We start from the raw sequence: 21960 nt of genomic DNA, 5'->3' as shown, positions 1-21960 counted from the left end.
AAATCCTAGCGCTAACTGGCTAACGTGAGATTATCCTCACGTTAGCTTGTTGATAGGGACTCACAAACTTAGCCATGATATCCACCTTCCATAGGATATCATGGCTAAGTCAGTCCTGAAGCAGGCGTAAGGAAAGTAGCGATAACAGGGGTTATCGCTACTTTTCCTGACGCTATGCTTCATGCCGTGGGGCTTGATGATAGGAGAAATGTCGCTTTGCGACATTTCTCCTATCATGTCAGGTCAGGAACGCCCACTTTGCATCTCATTAGAGATGCAAAGCTGGGCGTCAGAAATCCCCACGCTAAAGCAAGGTTTCACGCGTTAGCGTGGCCTTGCGAATTAGGTGATAAAATTATCGTCGCTTTTCGGCCGAAAACGGCCGCTAAAGCGGCGATAATTTTTTATCGCCTCGTTGTAAATATGCCCCTTAGTTGGCTGTATTCCTGTACTCACCTGAGGCAAAGTTCACCTGCCCCTGTACTGAGGCTCGGCGCTGACTCGTATTCATTTGTTGCGCAAACATACTACTTCCTCGGGTGTTACCCAACCGCACGCGGGGGGGATATTTGTTTTACACGGATTTATTACGATGTTCCTGGAGCTTTTGGCCAGGATTCAAGGCTTCATCGAAACCCACGACCCCACCCCGCCCTAAACGGAGTAGGCCGTTCTTCCTTTGATGTTAGACTCCTCAAAGTAAACATTATCACATTTCAAACACCTTCCTCTTCCCGTGTTGAGTATTTAAGTCCGCGCGCCGGCGTCTCTGCTATTAGCGGTCTCTGCAGTGAGGGAAGAACTCACAGATAGCTGAAGATGAGCCCCTCCGGCGTCCTGCTGTTTCTGCCCCTGCTGGGGCTCTGCTCGGGTAAGACGGACACTGGTCAATGTATATCTGTATTTACTTGTTGTCTTGTACAGCGCTAACTCCACCCAGCCTGGCTTCGGAGCGCCTGAACAGTGCGAAAGAACAAGCTATAAACGCTGATCAAGCATTGATCGCGCTGGCATGACAGGCAGATTTTAAGATAGTGCCCAAGTGGTCTTAAGAGATGTAAAGGTAAGTAAAAGTGCAGAGCACAGAGTATAAACATAAGTTGGCGAGAGATACGGGTCATCCTCAGAACAGAGAATATCAGCACACTGGCCTTACCGCAAAAAGAGAACAGAAAACCACACATTCAAAGTGCTTCGTTCCCATTTCACCTCTTTCTTCACTGCCTAGAGTGTGACCGTCTCGCAAAAGCTCTCCTCGGCTTCTCTCTCTTGTCTCAGCTCTCCTGAAACTTCCTTTCCCAGACCCACCTATGCCTGTCTCGCTAATACTGTGTTAGTCTCTCTCCTCAGCCACCCTGGAGTCTATCTCGCTAAGAGCAGCGTGTCTGCCTCTCAGAAGGAACCTCTCTCGCCTTTATCTTCACTAGCAAGTCCCACATGCACATTTCCCCCAAACACTCTTAGTTTTACCTTTGTTTCTCAACTAAGCGGTTCATGGGCCTATTTCCCTCCTCGTACCTGTGTCGGAACCGGCTCCTGAATGTCCACCAACCCACATCTCCCTCCATTTGCATCTTCCCTTATCTAATGAGGGTCTCCCCCAAGTACTCTTGGGTGCCCCTCTGTCTCAAACCCCCCCATATGTCCACTTCACGAGAGCCTTCTTGCCTTTTTGTCGGTCCACAGCATTTCCATTCCTCGCCACCCCGTAGGGCTCCTGCGTTTCTCTCTATCGCAATCTTGTATACCTGTCCTGTCTCCTTAGCTCCAAGAATTGTACCTCCTCAAAGTCTTCCCATGTATACGACCACCTTGTATTCATCTCTGCCAGATCCTCCAATACCTGTTCATAACCGGCCTCCACCCTTTCGGCCTACCGGGGAAATGCCCGGTGCCCGCCAGGTCCAGTCCTGCCCTGTGACAAGTTATCAATATCTAACCGCTTAACATTTTATGTGCGTGTGTGTTTTCCAGACCTCAAGCCTCACTCACCACGAGTGAGCCTTACACATCTAGGGGATCTGGTAGCGCACCGACTCACACACAAATGACTGATACCTGTTGGGGACTAGAACCAGAACTCCAAATGTGGCTTTCATTAGACCCAGGTTAATGCAGAGCCGCTCCTGACAGATGAAAATGATGCAGAAAGATCTCCCAACACAGAGGAAGGCCTCCAGCAACAGCTGCTACTCTGCACATACCAGCACGAAAGCTAGCACATGTATGCTCCACGATTTGTGATAATAGAATTTCCACCTGGAAACGTGTACACATTATCCATTCAGTGCATTGTTCTTTATGCATCTACTTGAGTAGGAGTTGTAAAACTTTCAATGTCACCAGTGTGCTAATTAGTCCTCACACCTGAGAATTTGAATAACTATGGAGCTGTGCTCTCCTAAAACATCTTGTGTGACAATCTGGGTCGGTCTTCCCTGAGCCCCAACATGTATCTAGTCCTCAGCACCCCACAGAGTGTCTGCCTCTATTAAGACCCCTTGACTATGTGCAGAGCCCCCAGTGTTTCAGGCTCGTGAAGGCCCTCTTTTCTGCCTATCTCCTCTTAGCTCATTGTGTGTCTATCATTTCTAAATTCTCCAGTGTATCTAGAGAGGTCATTTAGGTTGAGCACAGCAGGAAAACCACCCGCCCGGTTCTTCCACCCTGTCAAATCCATGGTTCCCCCACCATATTTGCATGTGAGAGCGGTGCCAGGTATGCATCGGTGCAGCTGTGGGATCCTTCAGCGCAAATATTTTCCCTGTTGTCCAGCCAACAACTAGATTGTCAGATCATAGAGACGGTCATATATTACCACCAAGAGTGATCAGGGCTGCTGTAATTCCTATATAGTATAGAATATTCCATAAAAAAAGAGTCTGTACCCAATTTAGACTGCTTACTATTTTTTCTACTATCAAGATAGGGTTTCTAATTTCATAAACACCTGTCGACATAGCGTCTGCCTATCATAATACATAAAACAAACATTGGCAATTCCAATAGGTCTCGCATTTGTGAGAGTTAGAACTCTTGGTGTTGTAAATGACAATGTATTTTACCCATGTGTTTTGGTTTGGATTGGAGTGGATGTATGTGGTGTGGAATGGAATTATATGGTTTGGATTGGAATTGTTAGTTGTGGAATTGTGTGGGGTGCAATTGTGTGGTGTGGTGTGGTGTGGAGTGGATTTGTGTAGTGGAATTATGTGGCATGGTGGCTAGATAGAGGTGAGAGATGCACAGAATAGATAGGATGACAGAGAGGGACAGGTAGTTTGTGTAAAAGTGCTGAATGAACTCTAGACAGAGGAGCAAAAAGAGTGTGTGAGAAAGAAGGGGAGAGCATGCGACAGATGCATAAATAAGGTGCACCTGTGTACGCAGAGGATACAACAAGATTAGGAGGAGAACGTGGGATTGAGGGCCGGAACTCTTGAAAAGGCACGGGAAGAAGGTGTGTTTGAAGACCTGAAGTCAACTACATGAGAAAGGTGGGAAAAGTGCATGAGAGAGAGTGAGAGAGAGGGACTGGTTGCTCTTCCCAAAGAAACCTTATTTACCTGAAAGTAAGGCAGGTGTTCAGAGAAGCAATGACCACCCAGCAGCTGACGGCGGGGCCAATAGGTCTCGCAATGGCTACGTAATTGTTTATTACATTTCCTGTTTCTTACCTTGGTATGAGGTGCACCAACGTTTAATAGCTCATGCTGCGGGCTTCTGAGCAGCGTTCCACGCACAGGCACTCTTTCTTTTACAAAGTTAGCACTGACCCTATCCCTGGTTTTGTCCCTGAAGACCAAAGGCACGGAGTTCACAACCAACTGCAGGGATGACACTTTCACTCCGATGAGTAGAGATATTATGGTGTACAAGTGCTAGACACAGAGACATCGTCCAGCACAAAGACACACCCAGCATGCATCTAGGGTGTAATTCAAGCAGAATAAAATAGTTTACCTGTTTACAAGCAGGACCTGCCAACTACTGATGTGTGTGTCGGGTGTTTTCCTGCTGTGCCTGCAAAGCACGCACTCCCCCGCCCTTTTCAGAACACTGGCTTCTCTCGAGATGTACTGGTGCAATTCATGAAAGGGAAGAAGTGGGTATTTCAGACAAAAGGATTACAGACTAGGTTGTCGTTCACACATGCAATTTGCAAATGGTGTAACCTGATCCCTGGAAATGCGGGAGTAAGTCAACAGGAAGTAACACACCACAGAAGAATATTTGCGATGACCTGGACTCCAAAACATTAGTAGTAAAGCACTAAGTTACGCACCAGCAATGTTTCCCTGGTTGGGGAAAGAGTTGGAAAAATCATAACAACGGGGAGGGTTAAAAGGAAGGCCTTTTAGTGCAGCTGGACACTTGTGAAACGCTTTGTAGGTAAAAGCGAGAGACTGCCTAATACAATGCTGCTGCGCAAAATGCCACTAGTTACCCACACACGGAAGTTAGGAGGCATTGTGTGAAAGAGCCGGTCAAATAAGAAATAACCCACCAGAACCTTTTCTGACGTCGTCACACCAGTAAAGAGCAAGCAATGCCAGACAGCAGGTGAGATTAGGGTCAAGAGACCTCCAGCCGCACCATGCAGGCTTCTTTGTACACAAATCACTGCCATGTTGTAAAGGAAAAATAGGTGATATGCAGACAGTGCAGTATGCAGGCTGGGGACTGCTGACATAGTGTGCAAGACAAGCAATCTAGGCAGAAGGAGCTGTCCTGGACCGAAAATCCACTAAGGCCTCTCACAGAAGATGCGCCTCTGTTGGAAGGGCCGATTGGACGGCATGTCTCCGGTTCTGGGCTCTCAAGCTAGTCTTGACGCCCTCGTGCTGATGTCACACAAACATCCCTTAAAGGGGTGAAGAATCACAACATCCCTTAAAGGGGAGTGAATGCATACATGCCCCAAAAAGGGGAGGAGAACTAACTCTCTTTAAAGGGAAAGAGATCTACAACACAAGAGAAATTAATATATTTATAGTTTTCAAATATCCACATCATATTTTTAAATAGAGGACCTGCCACATAGAATGCACTCCAAAGGCCTCCGTAAATGAGAGGAAGCCCGCTGAACCAACACTAAGTTAGTAGTGTACTAAGACACCCTTTAAAGGCGGGGCATCTAGCACGACATATACATACAAAACAAAGAGAGCAAAATGACTCATGATGGGCATAACCACCGGTCTCTTAAATGGGGATATTACTCTCAAATGCATTAGAGAAAAAACTGTGATGAAAGAAAAGAGAAAATGAACGTTCACGTTTAGCTATAAAACATAACCAATTCGAATCTGACAGAGAAAAGATAAAGGAGGCCAAGGTTGTAAAAATGAGCGCTCACTGAGAAAAAATTGTTAAAGCAGGATGGGGAGGAGGGTTTAAGCGTGGCAAGCAGCGACGGGTGGGAGGTGGAGGTTTGGTGATGGCACCACATGGGGAGATTAAGTGCCGAAGCAAGACACAAGCAGGAAACTATTAAAAAAGAGTTCCCAAAACAAACACATAAAGACAAATGTGTAGAGATCAGTAATTGGGCAGTGCACTGTGGGAGTAAACAAAAAACAAAAGAGCGGGACAAAGATGAAGGATTAACGAACAGCAAGCTAGCATTTTTGATTGACAATGGAAGGGATGAAGAAAAAGGCAATGGGCGGGCTTTAACCCTTCAGACTGAATACAGTATGTCTGGAAGACAACACATGTATGCTACCTAGGCTCGACCTAAAAAGATGATAGAACCCAAGATATCTCAAAGTTCCTTGTATAGGACTGTGAGGAAACCAAACCTCAGCCAACAGTTTATTCTTCCAGGCTGCCCAGAGTTCTTAAAGGTTATGTCTGCTACCAACAACATGGTGGCATAGGAATATAAATGTTTAACGCCTCAACACCTTTTTGATTACATTCAAAAGTGTAGGCCAGTCGCTGTTGTGCACTGATAACAATCTGGGGGGCCACTCTCTATCATTTGTGATTCAATGTTTTTAATGTATATTATAGTGCGCCCTCATTCACCCCTGACTTAGTGTCAAAAAGGTATAATCAGTTGAGCTAAGCATTATATTTATGCCTACTTCAAACACCTTTAGAATTTGAAGTAGAACCTACAACACACCTTTCTTTATATACTGATAAAGATGTGGTCCAGAATAAGAAGCTTGCCTCAAAAAGAAAAACAGAGACATAAAATGCATACACAGATTTGTAGCAATTTAGCAGTTTTTCACAGAATTATTGATAAACACAACTTACCCCTAGGGTTTAAGGGACCTCCGCCTTTTCCTTCCCTTTCTCTTTGTATTATCAAAATTCAGTTACATGAGTCGTTTAATTTGAATTATATTCCAACTTCCCCATAGCGTTGCCTCACCAGATACTTAACAGTATCTATAGAGACACAAGAAGTGCAATTCCTAGTATGGCCAATAAAGTTCTCTCCTTTCCTCATGCACAGTGTCCTTTCAAACCTGTAACCTACTGTTCGCCCATTTTGTCTCTGTCGTCTATTTGTAAAATGGCCGCTGCATCTCTCAGAGCGTATGGTCAACTTGCTGCTAGGTGACTCCACTTCATAGGTGCATCAACCTAACACCACTACTCACCCATGTGCATAGGTCAGCAGTGGACTAGTTTTATGTTAGGACGTGATCCTGATCTCCTAAATGTGACTTTACATGCAAGATCATCAGGGACTATTGCCGCTATACTCAGGTGTTTATGGTTACAAAACTAAACAACTGCCTATTATACCAAAAACATTTTATAGTGGAGGTTCTATCTTGTAAGGGCACTTGCAATATTTCTATCCATAATAAATTAATCCACAATTTCACACAATCTGCATGTGTAAATTGCAAATATACATCATAACATATTCTTTTTGTGTGCCTACTCCAAAATGATGAATCGAAATACCAAGGATGTTGACAGTCACCATTTTTGTACTTACACTTTACTCATTACAAATCACTGTAACACACCTAAGAAACCCCACCTCATGTCGTATCCCTCTAGATGCAGGCATTTGTCTGCACTGTGGTAAACATAGGGAAAGAGATTTCTTAAGCCTTGAAATCATCACAACTGTTATTGTCCAAACAATGAATTGACTATAATTGTTCATTGTCACAAATACAATACTGTGATGAACAGTGCCTCACTTCTCATCCTTACAGATAATAATAATAATACTCATGGAAATTCAGATATTGATTGTGGAGATTCCCTTTCTTAAAGCCCATTCCAATTTAGGAAAGAGGTGAAGGCGCACCTTTTAAAGAACAGTTACATGACAGAATATTGATTACAAAAATATTTTGGTACAAATAAATTGTTGTGAAAATATTGACAAGCAAAATTTAAAGTATACATGCATACAATGCATAATAAGTACAACAATGTCGAGTACCAAAATCGAGTGGTCCAAAATACCTACTTTATACCTACTTTATACCAGCATTTATGTGCATTTATTACAATTAGCCTTATTTTGAGTAAAATGTTAAATTATTATTTAAAAAAAAATAATTGATCATATCTAAATATTCACTTAAAAAAAACAAAGGTGTCAGGGACATTATAGTTAGTCTCAGATTTCATTTGTACAAAACCAGTGAAATTCAGCAGTTATAGTTGGCTGAGCTACCTATAGCTTAAGCCCCCGCAATGCACTCACATATTTCATCACTCATGACATGGTCAGTCACATCACTGATGACATCACTAATGGCATCACTGATGACATCATCCACAGAACCACTAACAGACCCTCTCACCCCATAGAACCTCACAAACCCACTCCCACTCCCACACAGCCCCTCACATACCCATTTATTAGACTACCACCAACAATGTAAAAATAAATGTTGTTTTGCTATGGCGGGGTCCCTCTGGGACCCCATCACCACATCTAGGGGGCCAGGGTATTCCTACCCAGACCCCTTTTCTTTATTTAAAATCCCAATTGCTGGCCCCAGGGACCCCATCTCCCAGGGCCCGGCCATGTTAAGAAAGAGAAGGGGGGCACGCAGCCACCCCTCCCAGGCCAATATTGGCCCGGTGACCCAATCCCTGGGGCCAATATAATTATTAATAGGGGTGGGGGCCGGGGGCCCCCTACCCAAGTGAATTTTAGTCCCGGGGATCCTATCTCCCTGGGCCCGGCACATTGTGCAGTGGGAGGGGGCTTGCAGCCCCTACCCTGGGCCATTATTGGCCCTGAGGATCGCATCCCCTGAGTCCTGGCTAAATGAAAATGGGAGAGAGGGCTGCGCAGCCCCCTTCCCCCTTGATTTTGGCACCAGGTACCCTCAGCTGAAATTAGTGAAGCGGGAGTGGATTTCATGGTCCCACTCCCTGGGGCGATTTAGGCCCTAGAGACCCCATCAGCGGGGCACGTACAATAAAAGGTGGTTGCCCTGGAGCCCACCCAGAGCACCCACTTTACCATTGTTGGAGGTAATGATGGGAGCCCCAATACCCCGTGGCCCCAGCCAGCCCCCCGCCTCCAGCGGGAGCCGACATTGCTCCTGCCTACAGGGAGCAGCTAAAAATGCTGCTCCCTCTGGATAGGAGCAATTCTTTCATCTGTTTCCATGCCCGCTTCCCAGTGGACAGGGAAACCAGATGCAAAGTCCACTCCCAGCAGGTGGGAACATTTTTCATGTGACCGCCCACTGGGAGTGGACTTAATGTTTATGCTCGTTTGGCAGGATCTTTAAGATTGGTCCAGCAAAGCAAGAGCTTACACAGGTGTCCCTGCCCGCACTGGTGGGCAACCCGGGACCTAGCAGGAGCTGGCTCTGGGGACGGGGGCCCCAGGGCCATTTTTGGCTCTGGGAGGGGGCCGCGCAACCCCCTCCATTTTCTGCGCACAACCAGGCCTCCCCATTTCCAATTTCAGCTGGGCCCGTGGGGGTGGCTTTTCCGGGGCCGAAATCAGTCCACCCGGGGGACAAAAAAACATGCACCGGTAACAGCGCATGTTTTTAAAAAAAAAAATGAATTCCTGTGGATCCTCTGCAAATTCGTGGCCCAGGGGGTCAGGGTATACCTACCCGGCTCCCTTATGGTTTCTTTTGGTCATTTGTTCTTGAATTCGGGCAAGTCCGCATCTCAAGATAGCTGCCAATACTTCCTGGTTGAAGTGTTGGTAACCAATCAGATCTCACGAAGAGATCTGTCAGATCCGCGAAGAATTTGCATCCCTAGATATATATAAATCTTTTTTCTTTAATAACTCCAAAATTGCTCCAGCTTCAAGGTTTATTTGTCCTTTAGCTTGACGCGTTTCGGCACACCTGCCTTGTTCACATGGGCAATCGCATAAAATCAAATTTTTTTAAACAGAGGTTCTTTAGTCACATGATCACTTGGAAATAGATAAGGAAGAAAGACTGTCAATTCTATATATATTGAAACAACTTAAAAGAGACCAGATAGCTACTACTTAACATTCTTTCTCTGTTTCTTTTTCTTTTTACGTTATGGGAGTGTTTTTTAAGATTTGATTAATATCTCAAATCACTAACTTAAAATCAACCAAAGATGCATTACTAATCATGCAAAGGTAAAAAACATTATAAAATCCCAATTGTTCTCCTTTTATAACATATCATTGGAACATATTCATATTTACATTTCTTTAGTTGTGTCTTCCCACCCAGTGCGTTCATTTATTTTTTGTGTTTGCTATGGTCTAACAATATTGTTTTTTTGTGTTATACTCCTCACACAAAAAGATTTATAAAAAGTCACACAAGAATTTTCTTGTCATATCTTGTCATTCAATCCACATTGATATCAAGTAATTTCCTTCACATAATATCTCGGTTTATCTGCCAATAAACCCATTTAAAAGAAGTTAGTACAGGACAATTTTATAAAACAGTTTCTATAAAATTAAATAGTAGTTTAAGGTGCACATATCGCATAAAGTACAACGTTCAACATATTACTAATAAAGTGCAAATGCTTTATATTGCTCACATTTTCATGTGCAAATATCGCAATCATAGAGTAAATAAAGTGCAAGTGCTTCACAGTACTCTTAATATGATAAGCAACATATTTAAAAATAAAGTGCAAATGTTCTACAGTACTCTTATTTACCTAATCCACTTATTGAAGATATTTAAGTCCTTTACTTCCCTAACTTAGTCTCAATAGTATATTGGACATATAACTTAACTGGACACAGACTCCAAAGCTTAAATACAAAGAATACAGTTGTCTTCCTTCCTCTGATAGTTAAAAACAAAATTCATTAAAATCACTTATAATGGAATATCAGTTTATACCAAGTGTACATGTAAATCTTCTTCAGCGTTTAATCCAAATGGATCCTTGGTGTTGAACATAAGTATATATTTAGACTCTAGCATGCACAATTTCTTTTCTCTGTCCTCTCCTCTCTGATTTTTAGGGACCTGATCAATCGCAAAATAGACCAGCTCATTGGCATTACCTTTGTGCACTTCATTAATGTGACGTGCTACCACATAGTTTTTGTCGTTATTTTTAATTGCCCTTAAATGCTGTAAACTACGTACATGGACCATATGAATTGTACTGGCAATGTACATTTTGGGGCAGGAACATCTTAAAATATAAACAACAAATTCACTTTTACAATTGAGTGGATTCCTTATTTTCCACGGGCTACTAAGTAAAAGAGAGATAACCTGTTGTTCATTTTTACTATACCTACAAGCATTACACTTAAAACATTTGTGGAAGCCAGGGCTGACTTTTAGCCAACCACCTCCTTTCTTGGCTTCCGGGTTAGTCTTAAATAAGTCATTCCTCATTGATTTGGCTCTATTAAAAGTCAACATTGGTCTCCGTGACACTTTCCCTTGTAATGCCGGGTCCTGTTTAACTAGGTACCAGTGCCTACACAGGCTATCTCTCACCTTAGCCTGGTAGGCACTGTACCCAGTAATCATCCGTATTTGGTCCTGAGTATGTTTTTTCTTTTCTCTGACCTTCTCTACTTCAGGTCTCAACAGTACATCTCTCTTAATAAGATCTACCTTGGTTTTAGCCTGTTTCAGTGTTTCATACCTATATCCTCTTTGTAGGAATCTGTCAGTTAGAGCAACTTGAGCTTGATTCAGAGCATCAACATTTACTGCAATTTCTCTTCATTCTTAAATTTTCTGCATACGGGATGCTCATTTTTAATCTTGGTGGATGGAAGCTTGCCGCATGCAAAATTGTATTGCCTGTGGTAGGCTTCCTGTATGTGCGTGTTTGAATAGCTCCTTGTGCAATGTATACTTCCAGATCTAAGTATGTAACACTTGTCGCACTAATGTGTTCAGTGAATTTTAAATGAAGTTTATTTACATTAATGCTGTCTATAAACAATTGTGCTGACTCTTTGGACCCATTCCATAAAATAAAGAGATCATCGATAAATCTGATCCACTTTATAACATGGTCCTTCCATTCCCTGTCATGATCGACTCTGAGCACCTGCTCCTCCCACCAGCCCATATGCAAATTAGCATAGCTGGGGGCGAAGTAGGTGCCCATCGCCGTACCTTGCAGTTGCTTGTAGGTATCACCTCCGAACAAAAAATGATTATTATTAAGACACAATCTACACATCTCAATCAACATGTTGGTGTGTTGATATAAATTGATTGGTCTCATGTTCAGAAAGTGCCTAATTGCCCGTAGACCATTTTCATGGGAAATTCTTGTGTATAGACTTACAACATCTAGTGTTATTAAAAGGTAAGAATCTTCCCATTTTACATTTGCAATTTGATTCAAAAAGTCTCTTGAGTCCTGAATAAACACAGGTAACGCACTTACATGTGTTTGTAAAAAGGAATCAAGGTATCTGGGGGTTGGTTCAAATAAACTATCTACGGCAGAAATAATAGGCCGCCCCGGAGGTTTCTCTTTGTGCTTGTGAATCTTAGGTGTTAAGTATAGTGTCGGCAATACTGGATTTTCTAACTTTAAAAAGGAATACTCTAGTTGACTAATTAGACCAAGACCTCACCATCTCGCCAGATCCTTTTCATATTTGTGTTTTATTTCAGATAGGTTGCTCTGTGGAGCCTTCAAATAGCAGTCTATATATATATATATATATATATATATATATATATATATATATATATATATATATATATATATATATATCACAGAAAAAACCATAGGTTTCAGGCACGTTATAGTTAGGAATTAGCATTTAAAAAACCTCAGAAATTCACTGAAAAAACCATAGGTTTCAGGGGTGTTATAGTTAGCTGGACTTTTCACTTGTACAAAACCATTGAAATTCCCCCGTTATAGTTAGTTCAGCTAACTATAACTCGCGCGCCCGCAATGCACTGCTGATGACGTCACATATTACATCACTCATGACATGGTCAGTGACATCACTCATGACATCACTGATGACATCTCAAATGACATCACTGATGACATCATCCAGTGAATGTGTGTTTTTCTGAAAATTAAATATGTTTTATATATGTATATCTCAAGGTCGATGGAAGAATAAATGGGTATATAAGTGTCTAAATGGATGATTTGTTTTTGAAAAATTGATTGTGCAACTGACTGATTAAGTGTATCATAGTGAATACATGGCTTAGTGAGTAATGTTTAAATATGTAAATATCTGTATCAGTCTCTCACTTTGTGTATAAGTGGCTGCATGGGTTGGTGAGTAGCTACATGGGTGTCTATATAGGTTATTAGTTGGTTTTTTGAGTATCAGTCTGAGTGTCTGCACGGTTCGGTGGGGGGTATTACGTAGTGCATAGGTGCATGAATGAGTGACTCACTGTTTGTATGGGTTGAACACAGCATGTGTGCAGGACTGTATGGGTGGATGAGTGTGTGTATGGGTGTGTTAGTGAGTGAATGACTGTCTCAATAGTGTCTTTATGAGTAACTACATATGTTTTAAACTAGTATATGTGACTATTGGTGTATATATGTGAGTATATGTGAGAGTGAGAGATTGAAAGAGTTCCTGTATGAATAAGTATGTGTTTCTTTAAGTGATTGTTTAAAAGACTAAGTATGTGTAAGTTTCCGTAGAAGTAAGTATGGTGGTGTGTGTATAACTGTATATGCAAGTAAATGTATGTTTGATTCTTTATTAGCATGAGTGACTATGTGTGTGAGTAACTCTATGGATGAGTGGCATTGTGTAACAGGATGTATAGGTGTATGAGTACATATGATGAGTGAGTACATGTATGAGTGACTGTATAGGACTGTTGGTGAATGAGTGGATGTGTATGTGGATCTTAGAATTACTGAAGAGGTTGTTGTAACTGGTATTGGTATGTCCATTGTTTTGAAAATTTTAGTCTCTATTTTTGAATGTGTGTATCAAAGGTTATATTAGGGTGAGAGGAGGTCTGCCACTCTATCACAAGGATGATGTCATCAGTGATGTCATCAGTGATGTCATTTGAGATGTCATCAGTGATGTCATCAGTGATGTCACTGACCATGTCATGAGTGATGTAATATGTGACGTCATCAGCAGTGCATTGCGGGCGCGCGAGTTATAGTTAGCTGAACTAACTATAACGGGGGAATTTCAATGGTTTTGTACAAGTGAAAAGTCCAGCTAACTATAACACCCCTGAAACCTATGGTTTTTTCAGTGAATTTCTGAGGTTTTTTAAATGCTAATTCCTAACTATAACGTGCCTGAAACCTATGGTTTTTTCTGTGAATTTCAAAGGTTTTTTAAATGCTAATTTCTAACTATGCCTACAGAGATAGGACATGTGAAGAAAGAAGAAAAAATGCACAGAAAGAAACAAAAGAAGTGCAGAAAGAAGCAACAGAAGTCCTCAAATACGAAGATAAGTGCAGGAAGAAGGATAACGTGCAGAAAGAACAAAAAGAAGAGCAGAAAGAAGCCTTGTTGCAAAATCATCCTGTACCCTCAACTTTTTCAGACGGATACTGGTGGTAACTGAGTCTGACTAACCAGTCCTAGAGCCAGTGCTATGTTAAAAGACACTTAGAATACAGTGAAAACACCTACATACACTAGGGAACATTATGCGTTGGGGTCCCCCTGTGATTAGCATGACCTCCTCTGTAAGCCCCTAGTATATAATAGGGCATGGGGATTAAAACTACCTCTTAAAACAGGCCACAGGGCGTTTTTGCACACGTTAACTCAGGCCCCGTCCCCTCCATTCACCACTGTGTAAACACGCCCTGTTTCCATTTTTAGTTGGGAGATTAAGTTCATTTGAATCCTGAGGGTCCCTAGGGTCCAACTAGCCCACTAGGTACCTCCAGTAAGTGCCACAGAGCTGCGTTGCAGAGAGGTGTAAAAAGTGGCACGGCCTGGACCACCTCTCTGCAATGCAGCTCAGTGGCGCTTACTGGAAGCACTTGGTGGGCTAGTTAGCCCCCAGGGGCCCTCAGTATTGAAGGGAAATTATATCCCCAATTTAAAACGTGCCATAGTGCATGTTTGCACACGTCACCTCAGGCCCCGTCCCCTCCCTTCACCACTGTGTAAACGCGCCCTGTGGCTGTTCTAAGTTGAGAGATTAAGTCCCCTTGAATCCTAAGGGTCCCTAGGGTCAAACTAGACCACTAGGTACCTCCAGTAAGCGCCACAGAGCTGCGTTGCAGAGAGGTGTAAAAAGGGGCTTGGCCTCAGAACACCTGGCTGCAGCGCAGCTCCCTGGCGCATACTGGAGATGCCTGTTGGGGGCGCGTTTGCAGAGTGCTGCACGGAGGGGGCATGGCCTCCGGCACGATGCCAGTCTTTTATTTATTTTAGTTTTTTAAGAAGGGGGGCTGTTTGGTTCCCCTTCTTATTCTAATGTATTGGCCCTGATGACCCCATCCCCCAGGGCCAGTCTCCTAATTATATTTTTTTGACCCCAATCCCCAGGGCCGGCCACTGTTTTTTATTATTTTTAAAAAATATATATTTATAGACACACCTAGGACATGCTGGACAAACCGTACCTACCTATCACCATGACGATTTGCGTGATATTCATTAAAAGGCGACTATGCATGCAATGAATCCACGTGGAATGTATTTACACCACTAGTGAAGCTCTGACATGTCTGATGCCCTACCGTGCCTAATCCTGGTAGACACCCTTGTCGTTTATTTATACAAACATGGGTAGCTATTGACGGGCACATTTAATACACATGCACACCAAGCCATTCAAAGGGGATTCGACAAAAATTCAACCAAAACTATGCAAGAAACCCCCCTCACGGTTAATAAAACACACATCCACTGCCGGATGTGTAATACTTTTTATTTTACTCTCTGGAAAGGGGACGAACATCACTTGAGAGTCACAGCGTGCTCCTGACAGAGCCCAATGCTGTGTTACACCCACCATTGCCTGCCGAGTGCCACACACCTCTGTGTTGTATTCCACTAGCTAGTGCATATGCTATGACACTCTCTAGCCCATGTGCACTGTAACACCACCCCGTGAATATGTCATGCCACACTTGTCTTTGCACGGGTTATATTGCCCCATCTAACGTGCCTTTCTCGATGCCTATGTTATAACGCACAGTGCTATGCCATACATATTACAATCTGGGATCCATATCTTTGTCACAGTGCATATGCAACGTTACACTCCCCAGCACATATTTTATATTACAACTTTAGAGACTAGTTAGGTTACACAACACTGCCCTGTGCATATTACACTCCAAGGCGCATATCGCATAGCACACGCTAGTGCCTGTGCTATCTCGCGCTCTCCAATGAATCTGTCATTGCGCACAATGTATTGCATATTATATTTCACGCCCGGTTCATCTTATATCACACTTTTTGGTGCATAGTTTATACCATACACTATATCTAGTTTTCATTTTCAATCGTGCTCTCAGGACTATGTTCTATATAACACTGTGTTCACCTACCCTTTTCACGGGCATTACATTTTGCGATAGGGGGTGGAGGGTCAGGGGGTGTTTCTGCCAAGTGAGCCCGGAGTCACAGTCACAAACGTCCTCTTCTTCCTGAATAAAAGTGAGATTATGCTGCATACTTGTTCATATTTTAAGTAGTTCGCACAGACACAATGTTTTAAAAACAATAAAGTTCCTAATACCCGCCTTCTCTGAACAGTTAGCTTGCTGCCCCATCCCCTTCCTCCCTATCCTCTGTTGTGTGAATCCATGGACTAGCCTCCTCCCTCCTGCCATGCATGGTCTGATGTGCTGCCACTGCCCTCAATTTAGTATGATGTACCAGTCCACTCCTCCTGCCCTCCATTGCCCAATTCTATGCCCCATCATTGACCTCCTGCTTAAACTCTGTGCTTAGCTTGCTGCCCCTATTCTCCTTCCCCCTGCCCTCCGATGCCTTTGTGCATGCCCCTGCTCCATCCTTTTTGCCCACCATGTCCCATGGACCTGCCACTCCTATCTACTCCGAGTGTTCTGTTGAGCTGCCACTCCCCTCCCACCTGCCTAGCATTGTCAGATGACTGTAACCTGTCCCTGCCACCTCTACCCTGCCTGTCCACATGCCATGCCCCTATCCTCTTCCTCCTGTCCTACATGGTCCATTGTACTGCCACACCCTTCTGCCCTCCCTGGTCTGTTGTGCTGCAACTGCTCCTCCTGCCTGCCCCGTGTGGTCTGTTGTGAGGTCCCTTCCCCTGAACTTTCTTGTCTGTGCACAGGTCCTGCCCCTCCCTTCTATCCTCCATCGTCCTTTGTGCATGCCCCTCCACCCTCCTTCTTGCCCATCATAGCCATTGTGCTGCCACTAACCCTCCCACTTGCCATGCATGGTCTTCTGTGCTGCCATGGCCCCTCCCACCTTCCCTGTGTGGTCAGTTAGCTGCCCCTGACCCCCTCCCACCTTCCCTCCATGGTCTGTGTGTATGCCATCACAGTCTCACTGTTGCTCTTCATGGTGTGTCTTGCTTCTAGTGCCCATCCTGCCTGACCTCCATGGCTATCTTGCTGCTCCTGCCCTGCCCCCTTGCCCCCAGCCCTACTCCCTCCCTCCTGGCTTGTCTGTTCCATTGTAATGCCCCTGATCCGTCCCTACTGCCCTTTATGGTCTGTTATGCTGCAGCTTTCTCTCCTGTCTGTCCATTATGGTCAGCTAGCTACCATTGCCTCTTGCCCCTCTGTTCTCTGTTGTCCATGTGCATGGTCCTGTCCCCTCCCTCTTGCTTTCTATGGATTGTTGTGCTGCACTCCCGTCCTGCATGCCCTGTGTGGTGTATTGTGCTGCTGCAAACCCTGATGCCTGCCCTGCAGGGTCAGTTTGGTGCACCTCTCCATGTCCCTCCTGTCCTCTGTTATCCAAGTCCATGTCCCTATCCCATTTCCTTCCATGATCCAATGTACCATACTTGCGAACATTTTGAACTTGGTAAGAGGGAGATTTTGAAAAAAAACTGGGGTATTGATTTTCCCCTTTGAGTTACATTGAAAAAGAGGATATTGTAGACAGGAGACAGATCAAATAAAGCCCATTTGAGCTTAAAAACATTGGACGTTTCCTGGCTGAATCGGGTCTGTTGGCATGTATGGTTGTACTACCATTGCCTCTTCCTTCTGCCCACAATGGTCTATTACATTGCCACAGCCTTGAAGGAGGGTAGATTTTGTATCACAGGGGGCCCCTGGCCCGTTCTGTCCACACCTGAAGTATGAGACCCTTGTCCTTGCCCTGCCAGCTGCATTTGTAGGCCGTATTAAATTGACCAGCGGGTCCTGTGTTGCTATATAATTATCCTGAGACATCCTTACCACTCAGCCAGCATAAAACCCCTGTGTAGGCCCTTCTGTTCAATATGTAGGTCTCTTTGTTAAATTGACCATAGCTCTGCAATTTTAGTGTATAGCAGTCTGAAGGCAGGTCTGCGAGGCCTTCTGATCCAAACTAGTAGCCCCCACCCTACCCGAGTGCTCCGTGCTCGGTATCAAAGTTCAACATCCCCCTGAAGCTGTCGACATACAGTAGGCTGCATCCTGGACTGGTACTTGCTTCCTGGGCAGGTTTCCCGCTTTTAAGGAAGTGGCAACCGCAGAGCGTCAAGTTAGGAGAACTGAGGAGATTTTATACATGAATATATTGAATTCCCGTACAATACCCATTATTTTCTGCTTGCTCTATGGAACTTACGATAAGCGATTGGCCTGAGAGACTGACCTTTTCACCCAGTCCATTGTCAGCATTAAGTGGGTAAATGACGAAATGTCTGGTAAAATCTGCAGACGAAGCTTTTGGGTAGCATACGTAGGTAGATGTAGCGTGCAAAGGAGCCCACAAAATGATATAAAAAGGGAGCACCCACAGATATCGACGGACTACCTCGCCGTCTGTATGTAGGTTAACAGGCAGTGCAGGTTTTCCACAAGAGCTGGGAGCTCTTGTCTTCCTTTGCTTAAAATGTCTTGCTCTGCTTTGCTTGAAGTATCTTATTCTATTTTACCTATATGAAATGTCATGTTATGTTTAACCATTGTTCTCTTTACTTTTGCATTTAAAAGATTTTGTATTGTAATTGCAGGAATGCTTGCTCTAAGAGTAAACGTGAGTGTTCCTAGGTAACATTTTCCTTGGTGTAACTTGTTTCTCATGATGCATTTATAGATGTGTTTTCTCTCTCTCTCTGTCAGTACATTAATTGAGATACAGAGAATATTATGACAGCTGTATGATTATCTGGATTCTGTATTTTGTACTTTATGTCTCTATTCTGCGGTTTCTTTGAAGTTGCATCTTCTCATTAAACTGCCATTGTATTCTGCCTCCAATTCCATGTCTCATATGTCTGTTTTCTTCATTTTTGGAGCAAGCGTTCCTAGGCACCCCGGCTCAAATTAAGGTGCCCCTTTTGTCCCTGACTCACTCTCCTGCTCAGTTCTGTGGTGGCTCCCGGGGATCTGGGGACCGCCCCTAGCTTCCTTGACCCGTAATAGATCTTCCCTCCAACAGCCTCTCTTGCAAGTCCTGTATTGTTGGTTTGTTGCCCCTGCCCCCCTTTCCACTGCCCTCCATAGTCTGTTGTGCTTCCACGGCCCTTCCTGCCTGCTCAGTGTGGTTAAATTGTTGCCTTTGCACCCTCCTACCTGCCTTCAATTTTCAGAGTCCGTGCCCCTGGCCTCTGCCTCTCAACAGTATCCTAATGAACAACTAGATTGCTAACATTCTATATTTATTACAAAAGTGTGGAACGCCTGACATCATCTTGATGTAATCAAAACTGTAATACCTAGAGCATTTCCTTTAGAAATTACATATATGAGAGGGTCTCATTGGCATCAAAATTATGGTTAGTGCTCTAAAAGACTAAAATAAGGACATATTTTCTGAGTTTTCAAATAGCGACAAAGCACTTTTAAATTATTTGTTATCTTTATGTTTTTTTATCCAGTTGACCACTTGATTAAATGTTGCACTTAGGGGAGAGGATGTGGTGTTACTTCCAGAACTGCAGACTTTGCAACTGGGGAACCAGGTTGAAGTTTCTGCTTCAGCTCGACATTCTGTGATTCTGGTCAAATCACTTAGTCTCCCCATGTCTACAACCAAAATGAATTTGTTCTTGTGTGATGTAACCAATGCTCATGTAAAGCACTCCAATACCTGACAAGTCTGCACTATATAACACTGCAAAAACACAAAATAATAAGTGTTTTGCACACTTCTGTCATTGGGCTATATTTGGGCTACATCTGGGTGATTTTGGGCTACATTTGGGCTCTTTTGTCTCCGGTGGCCATCTTGGGAGATTTATTTGTTATGAAGTTTCCTAATTTCCTCATGTACTGCAGTCTCCTCAGTAGGAAATGCTTTCAGTTTTTTACTTTGATTCCATCATGAAGGTATCCAGATATGTCACACATTTGCCATAAATTCTGAATGTTAGCACTCTAGTTGCTCATTAGATCACTGTAGTAAAACTACTGCACCATGGAAGTCTGCTCCTGGTATTAAAAGTGCATGTTTCAGTCTGCATGTCAGAATGTTTTAATGAAATAGAAGAGGATTTGAGAAGTCACTCAAAATGTGCCCTCATTTTCTTTCTTCAGCATTAATCATAATTTCTATGGCAAAATGAACCTCCTCATTGTGTTCCTTTTTAAATTAAATGTTTTAAGTGTTACCAGTTTATTCCAATCAAGATGGCTTCAGGTGTGCCATACTTTTGTCATAATGAAGACAGTAAGCGCTCTAGTTGTTTTTAAGAACATTCTGGGACATTCTGTCATTGGGCTATACTTGGGCTACATCTGGGTGATATTTGGGCTACATTTGGGCTCTTTTGTCTCTGGTGGCCATCTTGGGAGACTTATTTGTTATGAAGTTTCCTAATTTCCTTATTTACTGCAGTCTCCTCAGTAGGAAATACTTTCAGTTTTTTACTTTGATTCCATCAAGAAGGCATTCAGATGTGTCACACATTTGCCATAAATTCAGAATGTTAGCACTCTTTTTGCTCATTAGATCACTGTAGTAAAGCTACTGCTCACCAGGGAAAACTGCTGCTGGTATTGAAAGTGCATGTTTCAGTCTGCATGTCAGAATTTTTTAATGAAATAGAAGAGGATTTGAGAAGTCACTCAAAATGTGCCCTAATTTTTCTTTCTGCAGCACTAATCATACTTTTTATGGAAAAATGAACCCCCTCATTTTGTTCCTTTTTAAATTAAATGTTTTAAGAGTTACCACTTTCATCCAAGCAAGATGGCTTCAGGTGTGCCATACGTTTATCATAAGTAGGACTGTTAGCGCTCTAGTAGTTCTTTGGAACACTCTGGGAAGCTGCAGTAGAACACAAAGGAATCAACTGACAGTCTCTGCCCTTGTTGGATGTACATGTTTTACTGAGAATGTCAGACTTCATTCTCACATGACTGAGAAATATAATGTGAATTTACAGAAAATAAGCTCTCAGTTTAGCCTATAGATCACCTTCCAAACCTCTGTGGTAAAAGCATGAGAAAATATTTTTCTCTCAATCATGATATCCCAGCAGAAGGCTTTTTCACATGGTGAAATCACCTTAGAACATACCACAATTCCTAAAATGAGTATGGTACCATCAACAAATGATTTATAATGTAACTAAAGTCTTAAAACCTTCTATTAACTGCAATGCTTTTTAATGAGGTGCTATCATGTATATTGGTCCCAAGATGGCTGCCAACACTTCTTGGATGAAGTGCTGACAGCCAATCAGATCTCAGGATGAGATGTGTGGTTAGGCTCCGCCCACATATATATATGCTTTTAAATGCTATTTTCTCAGGAAATACAGAACAGATTTACACCAGACCTGCAAAAGGCACTTCCTTGACCTTATGGCTACCTCTCTGCCAAATTTCAAGTAATTCTGTTCAGCCGTTCGGGCTGTAGCTGTGTCTAAAGGTCCTATGGAAAAATGCACGGGGAAAACGCGTTTTGGGACCCCCCTTTTTTCTCGGCCCCTGCTTGACGAATCCCCCCGAGACTTTCAGGGTAGGAGCGGAGCGTAGCGCCCCACCTATTTTGAAAATTTCGCGAGGATTCGTCGACCGGCGCCAAAGTTATTCCAAATAGAATGTTGCGGATTTCCTATGGAAACAGGGTCCTAACTATAACTACCTACTGGCGACCGCCAGTAGGTAATATATTTATATATATATATATATATACATATATATATACTTGACTTCAAGTCACTCATACAAGAATATGATATTCCTAAAGGACATTTTCTTAAATTTTGGCAAAAGTGTGCTGTACGAATATTGGCATATAAAGACACAGCGAGATCTTTACACAAAATGGGAATTGGACATTCAAAGACTACTTCACCACTCAGAGCGGACTCGGATACTGACATATTCGTATACAATTTTGGGAAATGCTAGATTTAAAAGAGTACAATTTTATATGCTAAATAGAGCCTATCTAAAACAATGTATGCATAG

General features: G+C 43.1%; 1 protein-coding gene across 1 annotated transcript in view; it reads left to right on the top strand.

Annotated features, from left to right (window-relative positions):
• The first annotated feature begins 774 nt into the window (after positions 1–774).
• LOC146866712 (fish-egg lectin-like) overlaps positions 775–21960 on the top strand; it is a 79575-nt gene continuing 58389 nt past the window's right edge. The window contains exon 1 of the mRNA XM_085600649.1: positions 775–871. Coding sequence (XP_085456775.1) covers positions 820–871 — 52 coding nt within the window. The 5' untranslated portion in view covers positions 775–819. The remainder of the gene's footprint in view (positions 872–21960) is intronic.

Source organism: Triturus cristatus, chromosome 1_2 (assembly GCF_964204655.1).
Source record: "Triturus cristatus chromosome 1_2, aTriCri1.1, whole genome shotgun sequence".
NCBI classification, from domain to species: Eukaryota; Metazoa; Chordata; class Amphibia; order Caudata; family Salamandridae; genus Triturus; species Triturus cristatus.
The sequence above is the reverse complement of the archived record's forward strand: the minus strand, read 5'-3'. Positions and strand labels throughout refer to the sequence as shown.